The sequence below is a fragment of the Dendrobates tinctorius genome, unplaced genomic scaffold (genome assembly GCF_039654945.1).
Source record: "Dendrobates tinctorius isolate UK_male_01 unplaced genomic scaffold, ASM3965494v1 ptg000143l, whole genome shotgun sequence".
NCBI lineage: Eukaryota > Metazoa > Chordata > Amphibia > Anura > Dendrobatidae > Dendrobates > Dendrobates tinctorius.
Genome location: NW_027361810.1, coordinates 24,864,617 through 24,883,206, shown reverse-complemented (window position 1 = coordinate 24,883,206; position 18,590 = coordinate 24,864,617). Strand labels below are relative to the sequence as shown.

Here is an 18,590-nt window from a genome sequence, read left to right as displayed (position 1 = left end):
GGTTGTGGATTTTAGGAAAGATCAACATGAGATACTTCCAATCTACATCCATGACGAAGTGGTTCTTAGGGTCACAGAGACCAAATTCCTTGGTGTTATCATCTCTCATGATCTTAAATGGGGGAAAAACGTGGATGCTGTTATAAGAAAAGCACAACAGAGGATGTTCTTCCTGCGTCAGCTGAAAAGATATGGTTTGTCTAAGAATCTGCTGATCTTATTCTTTAATGCTGTCATCAGATCTGTGATTTGTTCCTCTCTGATAGTCTGGTATGGGGGAGCCACTGCTCATGACAAAACTCCGCTTACAAAGGACTTTCGGAACAGCAGAGAGAATTATAGGCTCCCCCCTGCCTAAAATCCAGGGTCTTTATGATAAGAGTATTCGATCCCACGCATTGAAAATTTCATCCGATCCCTCTCACCCGGGACACTCCTCATTCCAACTACTCCCTTCAGGACGTCGCTTCAGAGTCCCCAAATGCAGCACCAACCGCCATATGAACAGCTTCTATCCACTCTCTGTTCAACAATTAAATCGTCATGTGTAGACTATATACTGTATCTGTCTTGTTAGATGTTACTTGTTGTATCTGTTGTTATATATTATGTTGCCTCTTTGCCACAAAGAATTCCTTGTATATATGTAATATGTACTTGGCGATAATAAATTTGATTGATTGATTGATTGATATATATGTGCTATAATGCTTTTTTCCTATAGGTATATATATTTTGATTGTAAAAGAGTGTTCAATTCATTTAATGAGGGGCATGCCCACTGACTCCTGTTCACACCGCTGAAGGTTATGATGCGATTTACAGTTGCGTACCTGCATGCTAATCATCATGCCGAAAAAAGAAAAACATATTAAGACTACTGATCATCGGTCTATATGCCATACCTAGCGCTTTACTGTGGATTTATTTGGAGAGTGTATTTTACATGTGGGTGATATACTTCGGAGTGGACAGCGATTTTAAGCCGCAGCGCTTTGAGAGCGCTGTGAGATGGCTTATCCACAGACATTTGATTGGCGATCCAGCAGTGACGCTGCGTGTATGTCAGACGTGGCAAACAGTTTCAGCTCTGCTGATTGGTGAATGCTGGGAGACTTTCTGTCTGAGGACATCGGATTGGTCACCATGACGCTGCTGGAGAGTCCGGTTAGCTGATTGGAGCAACAGTGGATGGGTGTCGAGGCAATTGGCGCGCAGAGACGCCATGCAACGTGAGTGGGCGGAGCTGTTGCTCTGCGCGGCGGCTTTAAAGAGGGGAGTTGCACTGAGTATCGGTAAGCTATTTGCACCTTTATGGGACACAAGATATCGCAGCATCGGGCCTCCTGATGAGCCTAATAAGGCGAAACGCGTTGAGGCGTTAACTGGTTGTTGGCAGGTGGCAGAAAATGCAGATGAGTATCGCTGTGGCAGTTCTGCATTTTTTCTGTATTTATACAGCAATGGGATATAGCCTTTATCCGTTCTGTGTGTTATGACTTATTAGAGTCAGTGCCTTTTCTGTACATTAAGAGATCTTCTACATGAGATTGAGGCACTATTCACAAACTGTTTTTTCTATTATGATGTCTCTTGCTCTAATCTGACCACCGATTGCCATATGTGTTCTATTTAATTTTAACCTCTTTGCTTTGGGACACAGGGTCCTCTTTAGAGCAGCTTGGTCTCTGTCTAGAGATAGGGGTTCCCATATCTTGCATCGGGTAGAAGGGACCACTAGTGGCGGTAGGGCTTATCAGGGCCCCTAGGGACAGCCATCATTGAGCGGGGGTGCCACAACGTTCCCCCCTAGGGTGCCAACCTCCGCGGACAGGCAGGATACAGCTTAGTCTTTACGAGGGATTCCAAGGTGTCACCTTAGTATGGGCTTGTTTGTTTGAACACTTTAATTTTTGTTTTTCATCTTTAGTCACGCTTTTTCTGGTGTATACCACATTTGTGGTTTTTTAAACAATAAAGTACCATTTTTAAGGGATATATACAGTAGGGAAAAAAAGTATTTAGTCAGTCAGCAATAGTGCAAGTTCCACCACTTAAAAAGATGAGAGGCGTCTGTAATTTACATCATAGGTAGACCTCAACTATGGGAGACAAACTGAGAAAAAAAAATCCAGAAAATCACATTGTCTGTTTTTTTTTTCATTTTATTTGCATATTATGGTGGAAAATAAGTATTTGGTCAGAAACAAAATTTCATCTCAATACTTTGTGATATATCCTTTGTTGGCAATGACAGAGGTCAAACGTTTTCTGTAAGTCTTCACAAGGTTGCCACACACTGTTGTTGGTATGTTGGCCCATTCCTCCATGCAGATCTCCTCTAGAGCAGTGATGTTTTTGGCTTTTCGCTTGGCAACACGGACTTTCAACTCCCTCCAAAGGTTTTCTATAGGGTTGAGATCTGGAGACTGGCTAGGCCACTCCAGGACCTTGAAATGCTTCTTACGAAGCCACTCCTTCGTTGCCCTGGCGGTGTGCTTTGGATCATTGTCATGTTGAAAGACCCAGCCACGTTTCAACTTCAATGCCCTTGCTGATGGAAGGAGGTTTGCACTCAAAATCTCACGATACATGGCCACATTCATTCTTTCATGTACCCGGATCAGTCGTCCTGGCCCCTTTGCAGAGAAACAGCCCCAAAGCATGATGTTTCCACCACCATGCTTTACAGTAGGTATGGTGTTTGATGGATGCAACTCAGTATTCTTTTTCCTCCAAACACGACAAGTTGTGTTTCTACCAAACAGTTCCAGTTTGGTTTCATCAGACCATAGGACATTCTCCCAAAACTCCTCTGGATCATCCAAATGTTCTCTAGCAAACTTCAGACGGGCCCGGACATGTACAGGCTTAAGCAGTGGGACACGTCTGGCACTGCAGGATCTGAGTCCATGGTGGCGTAGTGTGTTACTTATGGTAGGCCTTGTTACATTGGTCCCAGCTCTCTGCAGTTCATTCACTAGGTCCCCCCGCGTGGTTCTGGGATTTTTGCTCACCGTTCTTGTGATCATTCTGACCCCACGGGGTGGGATTTTGCGTGGAGCACCAGATCGAGGGAGATTATCAGTGGTCTTGTATGTCTTCCATTTTCTAATTATTGCTCCCACAGTTGATTTCTTCACTCCAAGCTGGTTGGCTATTGCAGATTCAGTCTTCCCAGCCTGGTGCAGGGCTACAATTTTGTTTCTGGTGTCCTTTGACAGCTCTTTGGTCTTCACCATAGTGGAGTTTGGAGTCAGACTGTTTGAGGGTGTGCACAGGTGTCTTTTTATACTGATAACAAGTTTAAACAGGTGCCATTACTACAGGTAATGAGTGGAGTAAAGAGGAGACTCTTAAAGAAGAAGTTACAGGTCTGTGAGAGCCAGAAATCTTGATTGCTTGTTTCTGACCAAATACTTATTTTCCACCATAATATGCAAATAAAATGAAAAAAAAACCAGACAATTTGATTTTCTGGATTTTTTTTTCTCAGTTTGTCTCCCATAGTTGAGGTCTACCTATGATATAAATTACAGACGCCTCTCATCTTTTTAAGTGGTGGAACTTGCACTATTGCTGACTGACTAAATACTTTTTTTCCCCACTGTATGTATGATTTGACTTTGAGAACCCTTACAACATTGTAATTGAAATTGTACATGGAGAGAGATCGAGCCTCCTCCATATTATCTGAGGTACATGGAGAGAGATCGAGTCTCCGCCATATTATCTGAGGTACATGGTGAGAGATCGAGCCTGCGCCATATTATCTGAGGTACAAGGAGAGAGATCGAGTCTCCGCCATATTATCTGAGGTACATGGAATGAGATCGAGCCTCTGCCATATTATCTGAGGTACATTGAGAGAGATCGAGCATCCGCCATATTATCTGAGGTACATGGAGAGAGATCGAGCCTCCGCCATATTATCTGAGGTACATGGAGAGGGATGGAGCCTCCGCCATATTATCTGAGGTTCATGGAGAGAGATCGAGCCTCCGCCATATTATCTGAGGTACATGGAGAGAGATCGAACCTCCTCCATATTATCTGAGGTACATGGAGAGAGATCGAGCCTCCTCCATATTATCTGAGGTACATGGAGAGAGATCGAGCCTCCTCCATATTATCTGAGGTACATGGAGAGAGATCGAGTCTCCGCCATATTATGAGGTACATGGAGAGGGATGGAGCCTCCTCCATATTATCTGAGGTACATGGAGAGAGATCGAGTCTCCGCCATATTATCTGAGGTACATGGAGAGAAATCGAGCCTCCTCCATATTATCTGAGGTACATGGAGAGGGATGGAGCCTCCTCCATATTATCTGAGGTACATGGAGAGAGATCGAGCCTCCTCCATATTATCTGAGGTACATGGAGAGAGATCGAGCCTCCTCCATATTATCTGAGGTACATGGAGAGGGATGGAGCCTCCTCCATATTATCTGAGGTACATGGAGAGAAATCGAGCCTCCTCCATATTATCTGAGGTACATGGAGAGGGATGGAGCCTCCTCCATATTATCTGAGGTTCATGGAGAGAGATCGAGCCTCCTCCATATTATCTGAGGTACATGGAGAGAGATCGAGCCTCCTCCATATTATCTGAGGTACATGGAGAGAGATCGAGCCTCCTCCATATTATCTGAGGTACATGGAGAGAGATCGAGTCTCCGCCATATTATCTGAGGTACATGGTGAGAGATTGAGCCTGCGCCATATTATCTGAGGTACAAGGAGAGAGATCGAGTCTCCGCCATATTATCTGAGGTACATGGAATGAGATCGAGCCTCTGCCATATTATCTGAGGTACATTGAGAGAGATCGAGCATCCGCCATATTATCTGAGGCACATGTAGAGAGATCGAGTCTCCGCCATATTATCTGAGGTACATGGAGAGACATCGAGCCTCCTCCTTATTATCTGAGGTACATGGAGAGAGATCGAGCGTCCGCCATTTATTTGAGGTCACAGAGCGATATTTTGTTAGAAAAATGAGAAATCGCTTGTCACCTTTTAACCCTTCTAACTTTCTAACAAAAATAGTTATGTTTCAAAAATTGTGCTGATGTAAAGTAGACATATGGGAATTGTAATTTATTAATTAATCGTTTTTAATAAGTCAATAGTATACATGGAAATAAGCAATATTGCAAAACATCTTATCAGAGAAATCATCTTTCTCTGCCAGAATTGATCAGTCATTATCAAAAATCACAATTTTGAGGTAAAATCTGTATCCAGTGAAGACTTTCCCATTATATACTGAGATAGGTGACAGCTGCTACTGATAAGATTCTATCTAGACAGGAGGGGGAGGAGCTCTGCCTCTAACTCCTCCCTCCTACATAGAATTGTATCCATAGCAACTGTCATTAATCTCATTGATGGGAAAGTCTGTCTTGTTTGCCTGAATAAGAGCTACTGATAGTTCAAAAGTCTTTTTACTTCTAGGCCAATATTCAGTTTTGAAATTTAGGTTCCAGTGATAGAGCGGCAAGGGACCCAAGGACACTGGTGTCTTCATTGATAACTGATGAGAGGGAGGCAGGGGACTCAAGGACATTGGTGTATACACTGATGACATGTGACAGGGAGGCAGGGGACCCAAGGTTACTGGTGTCACTGACTAAGGAGGCAGGGAAACCAAGTACACTGATGTCTACATTGATGACCGGTGATACTGGTGAAAAGGAGGCAAGGGACCCAAGGACACTGGTGTCTACATTGATGACTGATGACACTGATGATTGGGAGGCAGGGAACCCATGGACATTGGGGTCTAAGCTGTGACCTGGTTACAAAACTACAACTTCAAGCTTCCTTTGACTATGCTGCGACTACCAGAAAATGCTCTGCACTGTTCTCTTGTGACACCTAGTCGTCATTGACCGTAGACCACTAGTATATTGTGTTTATATAGAAAGCCCGAATGTTGGACTGCAATTACCATTTGACATAATGTCTTCCCCAGTGATATAATTGGTTTATTTTGAGGATAAATATCAGATGGCTAGGCGAGTGTAAGGATCCTTATGACATTATTTTATCTATAAAACTAAGTGAAATAAACAAAAAACAAACTACAGTTGTAAAAACAATCAAATGAATATTTTACTGATTATTTGGGGCTATAATGACTCATCCTAGCACTTTGTAGCATCTGGTGACTCATTGTTACAGTAATACTGTAAACAAATACAGATGAAGGAGTGAGAAATTAAAAGCAGAATTTAATACATTGAGCAACAAAAGGGTTGATCGGCTCCCAAAAATAAAAAAAAAATTAATATTAGCAAGTAATGGAATTACTGGAAGTCACATGATGACATTTCAAGTGAACAACAGTCCATGAACGAACAGAACGGCTCTTTGCTCTGGGGGTCTTCATCCAGTGTGAACTTCCGTCAGCTGATGCCCTGGCCACTTCTTTTGAGCCATAGTGAGTAGCCCTCACGACATCATGATGTTGCTGGGGCTTAGTAATTACAAGAGAAGGCCAAGATATTGCAATTCGAGTGTCATCCAAGTAAATTTGCACAACCCTGTTCTTGCCACAACAAAGTACTGACTTTAATGCTTGACCAAGGTCATCTAAGCCTTTTTGCTTAGCTCTAGCCACAGTATATGTCATAGATGTCCAACAGAAGTGAGCACTATCACCGAGACTCATGTCTATCTCAAGAATGTGGCCTTGTTACACATAGAGCTGACTCTTTCCATTTACATCTGAAATCCCGTACAAACAAATGAAAAGAGCCACCTCTTCAGTCTTGGTGGCATACGATGGGGCCCCATTCTCCAGATAAATGCTGGTCTCAGAATCTGAAGGGTCTGAAATCTCTCAGGGTTTAAAGTCTGAGGCCTGAATAAATCTTTGGAAGTGGACTTCTTAATACATTTTGTTGTATAGTGCCTGAATGAATCATGAGGACTTCAACTTTGAGTCCTTAAATTTGGAGTCTGAATTAATTGAGGGATTTGATGGCTGGGGTCTTACTTCCACTAAAAATAACACACAGTCATTGGTTATAAAAGCATTTATTGCATAGCATATATAAACTTCATGAATGACAGTAAACCATCTACTTTGCAGATTTATAGTAAACAAATTTTCAAACTTAAACAAATGTCAAGGTTAGGACATGGTTAATATCCTGTTCTCACAGGGTTAACTTTTGCCAGCCTCTCTTTGGATCTGGGAGGGGTATTTATACTCACTCCAAACTAGCATTCTCTGTCAGTTATACTGCTGTTCTGGTGTGTCTGACTCCTGGTGTGCGTGTACTCTGCGTTGTTTGTTTGCTTCCCGTGTATGACCCGGCTTGTTCCTTCACTCTGTACTCCGTCTCTCGTTTTGATACCATTGTCTTTTCTGGTTCTGACCTCCTGGCTTGGCTATCGTTACTCCGTTACAGTTTACCCCTATTGTACCATCTAATGCCCGTTCTGGTTTTCTGATCTATTGCTACGTCCTGACTATCCATTCTGTCTAATCCTTTGGTACTGTATTGCTATCTCGTGCTTTGACCTTGGCTTGATCTGGTTTCTGTCTCTGTCTATGCCCCTTGGTAACATTGTCCTGTAGTTACCTTTCTAGGAGTTTCCCTGCAGCTCCTAGCTCCGTGGAGCTTAGGCCACGCCCCCAGCAGTCACGTGATTCAGGTCCTGGAGCATGCATTGTCACCACTGCTGCCCGCTCCGCAGGTATCTTTGTGCACAGTCTTTGTACTCAGGACACGCGCTCTGGCTCAGTGAGCAAGTGCAGTGCGGTGTTCCTGACACAAATGCATAAAAAGATAGAACAAAGCAAAAAAAAGTAATCATGTCTGCCTGATTAACATCTCTGCTGTGGCTCACAGAGGAACGGATCTCAAGCGGGGGACTCCCTCCTATGATATCGCTATGTGACTAATAGGACAATGGAAAAAGTTGCATTTATGAACACTTTTGGAGCACAGTATACAGTTAACGTTGCTATTAACACGGCAGTAGTGTTAGTAAATAAGCAGCTTGCCAAAAATTATACATCTGGTGAACTTATGGAGTCAGTTTGCTTGGCGGCAGTTGGGTTGACATAATCTGTTCTAGGAGAATATTTGATGGTGGGTCAGTCCCCCCAAAACTGGCATGTTCGGAAGACTATTACTTAATGGGAATGGGGGCCTTAAGTGAACAGACGTCATTGCTTTGGTCACAGACAGTAATTCATCTAGTGGCTTGGGAAAGAACAAGATACAAAAATCTCCACCTAGAGCATACCACCTACACCTAAGGGAGTGGTAAAACAAGCAGTCATTAATCTAATTGCTAGACTGGTAAAAGGTAGAGATTTTGTGGAGAAATTAGACTTCAGTTAATTTTATCATGTATGTAAATCATAACTTCTAACTATTGACATTTAGTTAAAGCTGTACAACTGTGTTGATTAATTTTACCTTTGGATACTGAAGACCGATTAATTAGTAATTTTAATGAAAGCAGCAAAAAAACATTTATACTTCTAAATTCCCTATGGTTATAGTATTGGCATTTAAACGGGCTGTTTCATCTTCCTAAATGAGTAAAAATGTCTGTAAAGATAAGCGACTTTGCAATTGACCTCTTATTAAAAATCCTCTCCATTCTCAAGAACGAAATCATTTGTAATTCTATAGTTAACAGCTTGTTGCCTAGGTTACAGGCCACTTCTCCAGTTTATCAGAAGTGCAGCGCTTACAAGCTCTTTGCTGTAGAGCTTGCATTTACCTCTCTGAAGCTGGCCGGTTCACTGTATCTGTCCAGCTTTTGTGGCCCACTGATGCTGCCGAGATAAAGCTGCCTCTGCTTGCAGCATCAAAGTGTGCACACTTCAGACCAGCAGAAACCATCTTGCTTGCCTGAACTACATACTCACGGGCATGAAGCTGGGTGCGCTCTTGAACAGACAACTTGAGAACAAACATTTCACTAAATGGCTTTTGGTCTATGACTGTAAAAAAAGAAAACCCTGACCTATGGGGAATGACAATGAAATCAGGAAATTGATCTATTTGGATATATAAAATAACTTTTTAATTGGACATTCACTTTCAAGATGACCTGCCATTTCTCCAGACATTTCTATTTTATTAAATACTATTATTTCCTATTAAGTAACAATCCGGGAATGCTAACAATGTCTCACAACTCTAAAGATATGATAACTAAACTAATGGCTTCTACCACTTCCTTTGTCCTTCCTTTGGGGGGGTGTTTCTTTGCACAGATTGGCATAGGCAGTACTGTCAGGAAACGCCCGACCCTTAACGGTAACACCAATTTGTCAATTTGTGAAAGAAAAGATGCACCAAAATTGTTATTTCACAGTGAACACAAATATTTTCTAAAATTAGAGAAATTGGTTCCTTAGGTTCCTTGTTTATTAAATTGATTTATTTTTGTAATCTAAATATTTAGGAATCTTCACAATGCATATGGACCCCCAAACCACACTTCTGAGGGTTGCTATTCTTACTTAAAGAGCTAATTCACTAAGTAGTGTAGAAAAAGAAATTGCAGCCTTTTGGTCCCAGTAAATTAACATCACTTAAAAGCTTTAGCAAGAGATTCACGAAAGGCAGATTCCCTCTTTCAGTAGGTCAGACTATATCAAAAGAAGGTGTACGTGCGATTTTCAACATTTCTTATTGTGAATATTTTGAAAAAAATTTCAAAACTCCTGTACTGTAAACAGATGATCAGCATTTCTTGAATGCGATCAGATATTCAGGGTAGGCGACATCATCACGAAAAACGACAAACATTTTGGGGTTCTTGACATCATCAACAACTGAATCATAGCGGCCTTTGTTGGGGTCACCATCGACATGTGGAGCTTCCTTATAGGAGCGATCTCCCTTACAGTATCGTCCAGTTATCACTGCGGCTTGGTAGATGTATTTCATCCCATTAGCATCAGGACAAGAGTATGTGTCCCTACAAGAGTACTTTGAGTCTTCAGCAAAGTAGGTCCCGTTTCCATACATTGTTGCTGTTGGAAATTAATAAAGTGAATTTAGTAACATGTGATCAAAAGACAATAAAATATACTAAAACTGTACTGCTGGCCATAGACATTATATAAGTATCAGCCAATTCTGCAGTTTTGGTGTGAACAGCTTACGATCTGATGGGCTCTATCCTTTGTTCACATAATGAGCTGCTGCCAGAATATTAACCCATGGAAAGAAGTACAGTAGGACATCCAGTAATGTATGGTCACCCTCGTTCCCTCCAAATTGAAATATTAAACTTAAAAGAAAATCTGTCAGGAGGATTTCACACCCCAAACTATTGATATGAACATGGAACTCTTTCAAGGTGTCAGCAGACGGCAATTTAAAAGTCATATATGAATATCATGCAGAGAAAGATTTCCAGTTTGTCAAGAAGCGCTTCCGGCTGATTCATTAATTACTCCGAGTATTTCAAGGAATATCCAGAAAAAGAAGGGGGGGTGCAGATCTAAGTGCAGAGTGTTATCATTGAGTCACCGTAGGAGGCAAAAACAGAAATACTAGCTAAGTCCAGAAAACCAGAGAAGTTGGCAACTATCAGATTGCAGACCCCTGAACCTATCAACACAACTAGCAGTAGCCGTGGGGGGTTCCTACGATGACCTAGACCCCTCGATCACAGCCGGAGAGATACATAGGCCTAAAGAAGGAAAGGGGAAATCTAACTGCCCCAGAGCAGACCCCAAAGCCATAGGCAGCCCCCCACATATAATGACGGTGAAGCAAGATGAAAACACTTACACAGACAGAAAGACAGGCTGAGCAAAGACGGGGCCAAAAACTACCTAGATAGGAACGGATAGGAAGGCTGCTGTCTGCAATCTGCCAAAACCCTATCAGAGACCAAAGCCAACAAGCTGATATAAAAATGGCCCTGAAGCAACTAAGCTTCAAAAACTAAATCAGCACTCAGGTACTTTCAGAAGACAGAGCTAACGGAACACTGCACACTCCAGCAGGGAGTGGCAGAATCCAAAAAGCAAGAAAAACAAAAACAAATCTTAAATGCAAAAAGGCAAAACAGAAAACTTAGCTTTAGGAGAGCAGGAATCAGACTGGTGTCCAAGAGTCCACAGAGAAATCACCCGCAGGGCAGAAAGGGCGTAGGCTGCCTTAAATCCAGTCAGTGACTCCACTCAGCCAATCGTCTTCATTAGTCCCAGGTGCCTGATAATTAGGCTCACTACCTTCCTTCACTAGAATAGGGAGTTCACCAGGCCTCAGTGACGGAGGGGAGAATGAACTCACAACAGCAGAGTTTTAATTATGTCAGATAGAAATAAAAAATTCTTCTCACCTTTTTGGTGTCTTGTTGCTCAGCATATAACCCTGTGTTTGGGTACCGGAGTAATCGTCTGGATCTGCTGGCCTGCAGCTCAAAACAGGTGGAACAAACTACCTTGTAGGAGATTCGTCAGAGAATGCAGAAAAGGATTTCCAGTTTGTCAAGGAGCGCTTCCGGCTGATTCATGAATTACTCCAAATATTTAAAGGAATATCCAGTTTATTATTAGACATCATTATTATCATTATTCCTTTAAATATTTGGAGTAATTAATGAATCAGCTGGAAGCGCTCCTTGACAAACTGGAAATCCTTTTCTGCATATATGAATATCATAAGTTTATCAGAGCTTAGCTGCTTTTTACATATGGGGTTTATGAAGTCGGATAATTAACCCCCCCCCCCCCCCCCGTTTTCCCTATTAAATAGCCTTTTTGAATCTTGCACAAGCAGTTCTATGATCTTATATAAGAAATTGTTTCCTATGGATGGTTACAATTTTTGTGTAAAACTGTACCCTGAATTTTTCACATGTATGATTCAATTTGAAAATATAATATATGAGCTATAAAGAAAATGTACCTTTTATGTCATATAATAAAATAATATTGTTTGTTGGATGAATTTATACCACCATGTGTTGTCCCATCATGTAGTGCCTTACAACCCTTACATGTTTTTATGAAAATTGTTGTTATTGTATGTAACAAAGATTTTGTATTGTCATTTTAAACAGAGTTCTCAAATTTTTGATTGGATATGTTATTATTTAAATTAGACTACTTGGATTTTTTCATTGCGGCTTTGTATGCGTTTTTTTAACATTTTTAAATTGCGTTTTTGACGCTGCGGTTGTCACTTTTTGGTGCATCATGCTTTAAATTAACCTGAGTTGTTTTTGATACTTCCTGTTATTTTGCTCTGACAACATTTTATTGACATACTGTATTTTGCAGATTATAAGCCACACCCTAAATTTTGGGGAGGAGAATAAGAAATGAAAATGTTTTAATGAAAAAGTGGGGCATGTTATAATCCACTTTTACAGTAGCTTACCTGGGTGCGGCGATGGTGGAGCGGGGTTGCAGGTGGCAGGGTCGCTGCTGCAGGAAGCTGTTGGAGACAGGAGATGCTGCGGGACCCAGGCTGGTAGGACGGGGTGCTCGGTGGTGCGGGGGCTATGGCAACATTTGTGAAAGCCCAGAGCCCCTCACTTTCCATACTTAATAATGTGGTGTACTTCAGGAAAATATCAAATGGTGCATGCGCAATTGAGATCTCAGGAGATGAGATCTCTATGCTGAGATCTTAACCTGCGCATGTGCCGCCTCCGGCGGCCATTTTCCTGTTGTCCAACGCATTGAAAGGTATGGAAAGTGCAGGGGTCCGGGCTTTCATAAAGTGTCGGCGGAACCCCTGCATCGGTGAACACCCCGTGCTAGCAGCCTTGGATCCGCGCCATCGCCCTCCTCCTGCCTCTGCCAGAAGATTCCTGCAGCAGCTACCCTGGGACCCAGCTCCACCACAGCCCATAAGCTCCACCGCAGCTACAATTCAGATTATAAGACGCACCTCCATTTCCCCTCCAAACTTGAAGGGAAAAATGTGCGTCTTATAATCTGAAAAATCTGGTACTTAGGTGCCGATTTCCACCGCCAAAACGCACTTAAAACTCATGTGCATTTATTTTACCTGCGGAATTTCCACACCTAATGGAAGTCTATGGGGAAAATCCACACTGAAAACTCAACTTCTGTTTTCTAGACCAGGCTAGTGCAGGTCAATAGCTGGCCTCCGTTGTGGTCTTTGCTAAGCACACAGAGCCTGTGATTGGCTGACAGGGGATGAGACCCCAGTGGGTGCGGTGCCTGTTACTGTATAAGGGGCCTCTCCTGACTCCTTACAGTGGTTATGGATACTGTACACCCTGAGCCTTACTGCTCCTTCTGGGGTAAGGGAGGAGGTTGTCCTGTGTGCTGTGGATAGAAGCCTTCACACTTCTTTCCACCAGCAGAAGGAGTAGAGAGGTAATCACATGACTGTCAGGCTCAGTGCGCGCAACTCTCTCTCAGCGATACCCCGTGTGTCCTGCATCAGAGAGCCAGCGGCACCATCAACAAAGATGGAGACCACTACCAGCGAATTTTGCAGAGTGCATAAGAGCAACCACCCCTCCATCTGCAAATGACTCACATATGGCCCCTTCCTCTCCTCTTAATGTTGATTTTGCTGCTGCATCTGCTGTTTAACAATTATTAGGGCCATCTGCCCTTCTGGGCTCCTGTGCAAGAACACAATATGGGCCATAAATAGCTTGGGGGGAGAAATTCTGCTGACAGTTTCTGTTTAAAGAAGCCCTCCTCCTCCCATCAAAGTTTTCATCCTCTTAATATATTGCAGTCATCATACTATATAGCACTTTGTACTTAAAATTGCTCATTTTGCCTTTCCACCCAGCTAATGTTTCACTTTTCCTTTCATTTATCATCCCCCTCTTCAGCTCCTGATCCAGCTGCTCCCTCCTCCTCCCTACCAGCGACTTTTGCAGTGACTTATGACTCATACCAGGGATAAAAAGACTTCCTATTTCTTCATAAAGCTTAGAAGGATTCAGCTAGTCAGTTTTTAGTCATGTGATGCCATAGACTTAATGGAAAAAAAAGAATTTACTGGGTAGAAGGGCAAGTGATCAATTGTAAATACAAAGTGCTATATAATATGATGAGTGCAATATATTAAGAAGATAAGCATTTTGATCGGAGTGCTGCTTTAAGTTCTTAAGTTCTATCAGGCTTGTATAGTCTCTGGTGTGGAGCAGCAGAGTTTCCTCCAGTGAATTTAGTGAGACAGTGACCCAAGCAAGTTAAGTGAATGTCCTTTATTGTCCAACTACTGCACATATGAAAATAAAGTCCTGTGCCACTGGCATTTGTACCCCCGTATGGTTCCCGGGCGCTACCGTGTATGTCCACGTTGCTGGCTCTGGCCTGTGTTAGCTTCACACAGCTAAGTATACAACTGAAGAACCTTCAGCTCTGCTGCATGTGAAACCAAAACACAAAACTTTTCTGCAGGTTTAAATGAAAAACAGTAGCCATGGACCACTTTAAAGACCAAAACTGGAGGGAGAGATCCATTTCACTATCATCCTACAGATATCTCCAAAGATAAAAGCGCAAGCCAGGTTTTCGTAATCTGACTTGGTCAAATAACTTGACCCAGTCCACACTTACTTTTATTTTGCATGGTAACTACAGCTGTAGCTGTGATGACAATGCACTCCAGCGGGCTCAGTATCCTTCTAAGCACATTCTGGGGGATACACAATGGCCCTGGCACAATCCATTTTTGGATTTGTGGCAGCTCTGGTTCCATTCACATTAAACCTTTTTTCCTTTCAAGCCAGCTGGCAAGCTGGTGTTACTTCACTGCTGCTGGTCAGCTGATGTTGCTGGTGACCACTCCCACATCCTTTAAAAGGTCACCTGATGAATTAGCTGACTGTTGGTGATACAGTTCCTCTTTGGAGACCAACCTTTACAGAAGCAACCCTCTGGTGTTTGGAGTCCTGTTACTGTGCTATCTGTGGTGTGGAGTTAAGCAGTGGTGTGCACAAGCTAAGTGCTGTATTTTTGTTGCCTTGTCCCTTTGGTGTCTGTCTTTCCTTTCCTTTTGTTATTAGTGCAGCGGTGGGACTAGTGCTCTCACTAGCCATTTCCCTACTTATGGATAAGAGCAGGACAAGTGAGGGATTAGGTATCCTGCTCGGCAACGGGGTGTTAAAACCCATATAGGGACGTTAGGGAGATCAGGGTAAATCCTCAGGTGAGCGCAGGAGTTGTCCATTCCCCCGTTCCCTATCGTCAGGGCCCACCATTGTAATTGTGTCCCTGGTGTTCCCGTGTTTGTTGCGTCGTTTGGTGACTGACCAACCGTTTGGTTGTAATAAGGAAGAGGAACAGCATCCGGTCTAGGTGAAAAATTGTATCAAAAATTTATTCTGCCAGTACAAAATACAACGTTTCAGCCATATTGTGGCCTTTTTCAAGTATAACGTAACAGCACATATGGTGGCCTTTTATAGTGTGGCACAGCCAATCACCATTTAGGTAACACCCATCACAAAAAATCCATACATAAAATACATATAAATACATCCATCAGATACATATATATTCAATAGCACAGTTTATCTAGTCGTTAACAGTAATGGTCATAATCATATTAGAAATATTGCAAAAGCATTTCATATATAAACAACCATCCCCAAATCAGCCCACCAATAATCGTGATGCATCAAAGGTATCCATAGAAATAACGCACCAATCACTTGCAATAATACATATCCATGTGTAAACCGCCAATCCCTAATCACATAATGGCGCCAACCCCAAAGGACCAATCATATGAGGACTCACACATCCATGTATCGGCAGAGTTCCCTCTCACCCACATGACAACATCAGCAAGACCCAGGCTGTATCAGAGGCGCAGTCTAGTGACGCGCACCACCAGGTCATGGCGCACGCGCCGTCCATCCCTGCAGACCCGGTCACGTGACGTCTCCGTCACAAAGCACCGCGCATGCGCGGTGCCATGCAAGGGATCAGCCACACGAACCGCCCACTGGGGGGACCGCGCACGCGCAGAGACCCGGAGCACGCAATCACACAACGCACCCCCTCACAAGCTCGCGCATGCGCTGATTAGCGAAAACAAGTGTAATACCACACTTGAATAAATGAGTGCTCCTTATACATTGTGCAACGTATGTGAATCAAGGATTTCGTAAAGTATGGAATATTATTAAAGTTACTATGGATGTGGTTACTTGATTCCAAATGTCTCTTATATGTTGCTTTGTTTGGGAGCATTTTGGCCTATCTGTGTGGACTCATTTTTTCAAGTGTGGTATTACACTTGTTTTCGCTAATCAGCGCATGCGCAGGCTTGTGAGGGGCTGTGTTGTGTGATTGCATGCTCCGGGTCTCTGCGCGTGCGCGGTCCCCCCGGTGGGCGGTTCGTGTGGCTGATCCCTTGCATGGCACCGCGCATGCGCAGTGCTTTGTGACGGAGACGTCACGTGACCGGGTCTGCAGGGATGGACGGCGCGTGCGCCGTGACCTGGTGGTTCGCGTCACTAGACTGCGCCTCTGATACAGCCTGGCTCTTGCTGATGTTGTCATGTGGGTGAGAGGGAACTCTGCCGATACCTGGATGTGTGAGTCCTCATATGATTGGTCCTTTGGGGTTGGCGCCATTATTATGTGATTAGGGATTGGCGGTTTACATATGGATGTGTATTATTGCAAGTGATTGGTGCGTTATTTCTATGGATACCTTTGATGCATCACGATTATTGGTGGGCTGATTTGGGGATGGTTGTTTATATATGAAATGCTTTTGCAATATTTCTAATATGATTATGACCATTACTGTTAACGAACTAGATAAACTGTGCTATTGAATATATATGTATCTGATGGATGTATTTATATGTATTTTATGTATGGATTTTTTGTGATGGGTGTTACCTAAATGGTGATTGGCTGTGCCACACTATAAAAGGCCACCATATGTGCTGTTATGTTATACTTGAAAAAGGCCACAATATGGCTGAAACGTTGTATTTTGTACTGGCAGAATAAATTTTTGATACAATTTTTCACCTAGACCGGATGCTGTTCCTCTTCCTTATTTGGACTATTGTTCATTTGGGTCCATGAACCTTTGAACCTGCATCTACTCCTCCGTTGTGCTGTCAGGTGCTCTTTGTTGTCAACCGTTTGGTTGTGTCACACTGGGTCAGTCACTCCGTGACAGGCCCTCGCATATAATTCCCCTCAATGTCTCACATATCTCTCCCTGTTCAAACTTGTGGGGTTGAACACCTTTTACTATACAGGGTGCCCGCAACAGGGCATTCACATTCCCTTGCGACTTCTCTGCTCGATGTTCCATGGAAAAACATCAGTTTTGTAACTGGTGACCGGAGCTTTCCTCCTTACCATTTCGCATCCTGACCAGGGGTGAATGGTCTGTCACCAGGTGAAACTGTGGCACCAGTAAATAACAGCTTAGGAAACTCCAAGGCACACTTAATGACCAAGCATTTTTTCTCCACTACGTTGTAATTCTCTGCTGGGATAAGTTTTCTGCTCAAGTGGTTGACTGGATGTTCTTTTTCGTTCACCTCTTGCGGCGGAACTGCTCCTAGCCCTACCTCAGAGACATCCATTTGCACGATAAATCAGTTTCTAAAGTTGGGATAAGGATGGGCTGTCCACACAGCGCTAACTTCATGGACTGGAAGGCGGCGTCCGCCTGATGATTCCACCGGACCATGACTGATTTCCGTCCCTCTAAGAGACTAGTCAAGGGTGATGATCTCAAAGAAAAATTAGGTATAAACCGTCTATAATATCCAAGGATACCGAGGAACGCTCTCACCTATTTCGTAGTAAGAGGCCAGGGCCAGTTGTGTATGGCTTCGATTTTATTTATCTGGGGTTTGATAACTGAAGCATCTTTACCTCTTCCGAGATAGCTTGCATCTGGACCTCTGGCACACGGCATGGTTTCATTTGCACCCTTACTCACTGTCATGTTGGATCACAGACGTCCGTTATGAGAATACGTCTGTATGCTGCTGCACTAATTTCCAAGCCTCCCTCTGCTACTGTTTCGATACACTTTTGATAATATTTACCTTGTTCCCAGCCTCTTACCGGGTTGGTGTCAGATGTCAGAGGGAGCATAGGAGATGTGACCAGAGTCGGCTCTGTAACCAACCAGACATTCCTAATCTTTCCATGCCTTTAATAGATTATGTGGCGCACCTGAGGGTTCGGTTGCTACAGAGGTACTGCACCTCATCCAGAGGTGTAGTATCCCACTACCCAGGTAAGGTGGAGGCACCTGACTGCACTCTTACACCTGCATCCAACACTCACTTATAGTAGCAGGGCACCCTGGATGGACCCTAAGGGAGTAGGATCTCTTCCCTGCTGGGTAAGGAAAGGGTGTTTGGAGGTGGGTGGAGCTAGGAGGCTCAAAGCAGAGAGAGCTAGAGGAGTCTTCCCTGTGGAGAGGAAGCAGACAGACATCTGTAAAGTAGCTCCCTATCAGAGGGGCTGCTGGAAAGGAAACTGAGAGAAGAAAGCTCCCTGTAGTGAGAAGGGATCTTAGAGGCACGCAGCAGCGGCAGAGCTGCCTGTGGGGCTCGTTCCACGCTGACAGACGTCAGGTGGAGGGATCAGGT

The 18,590-nt window shown here is 43.4% G+C and overlaps 1 protein-coding gene across 2 annotated transcripts in view; it reads right to left on the bottom strand.

Moving 5' to 3' along the window:
• Positions 1–7,033: 7,033 nt before the first annotated feature.
• LOC141049313 (protein mono-ADP-ribosyltransferase PARP15-like) overlaps positions 7,034–18,590 on the bottom strand; it is an 86,358-nt gene continuing 74,801 nt past the window's right edge. For both annotated transcript variants that reach the window (XM_073545604.1, XM_073545605.1), the window contains exon 13: positions 7,034–10,020. In XM_073545604.1, the coding sequence (XP_073401705.1) occupies positions 9,728–10,020 (293 nt within the window). In that variant the 3' untranslated portion in view covers positions 7,034–9,727. The remainder of the gene's footprint in view (positions 10,021–18,590) is intronic.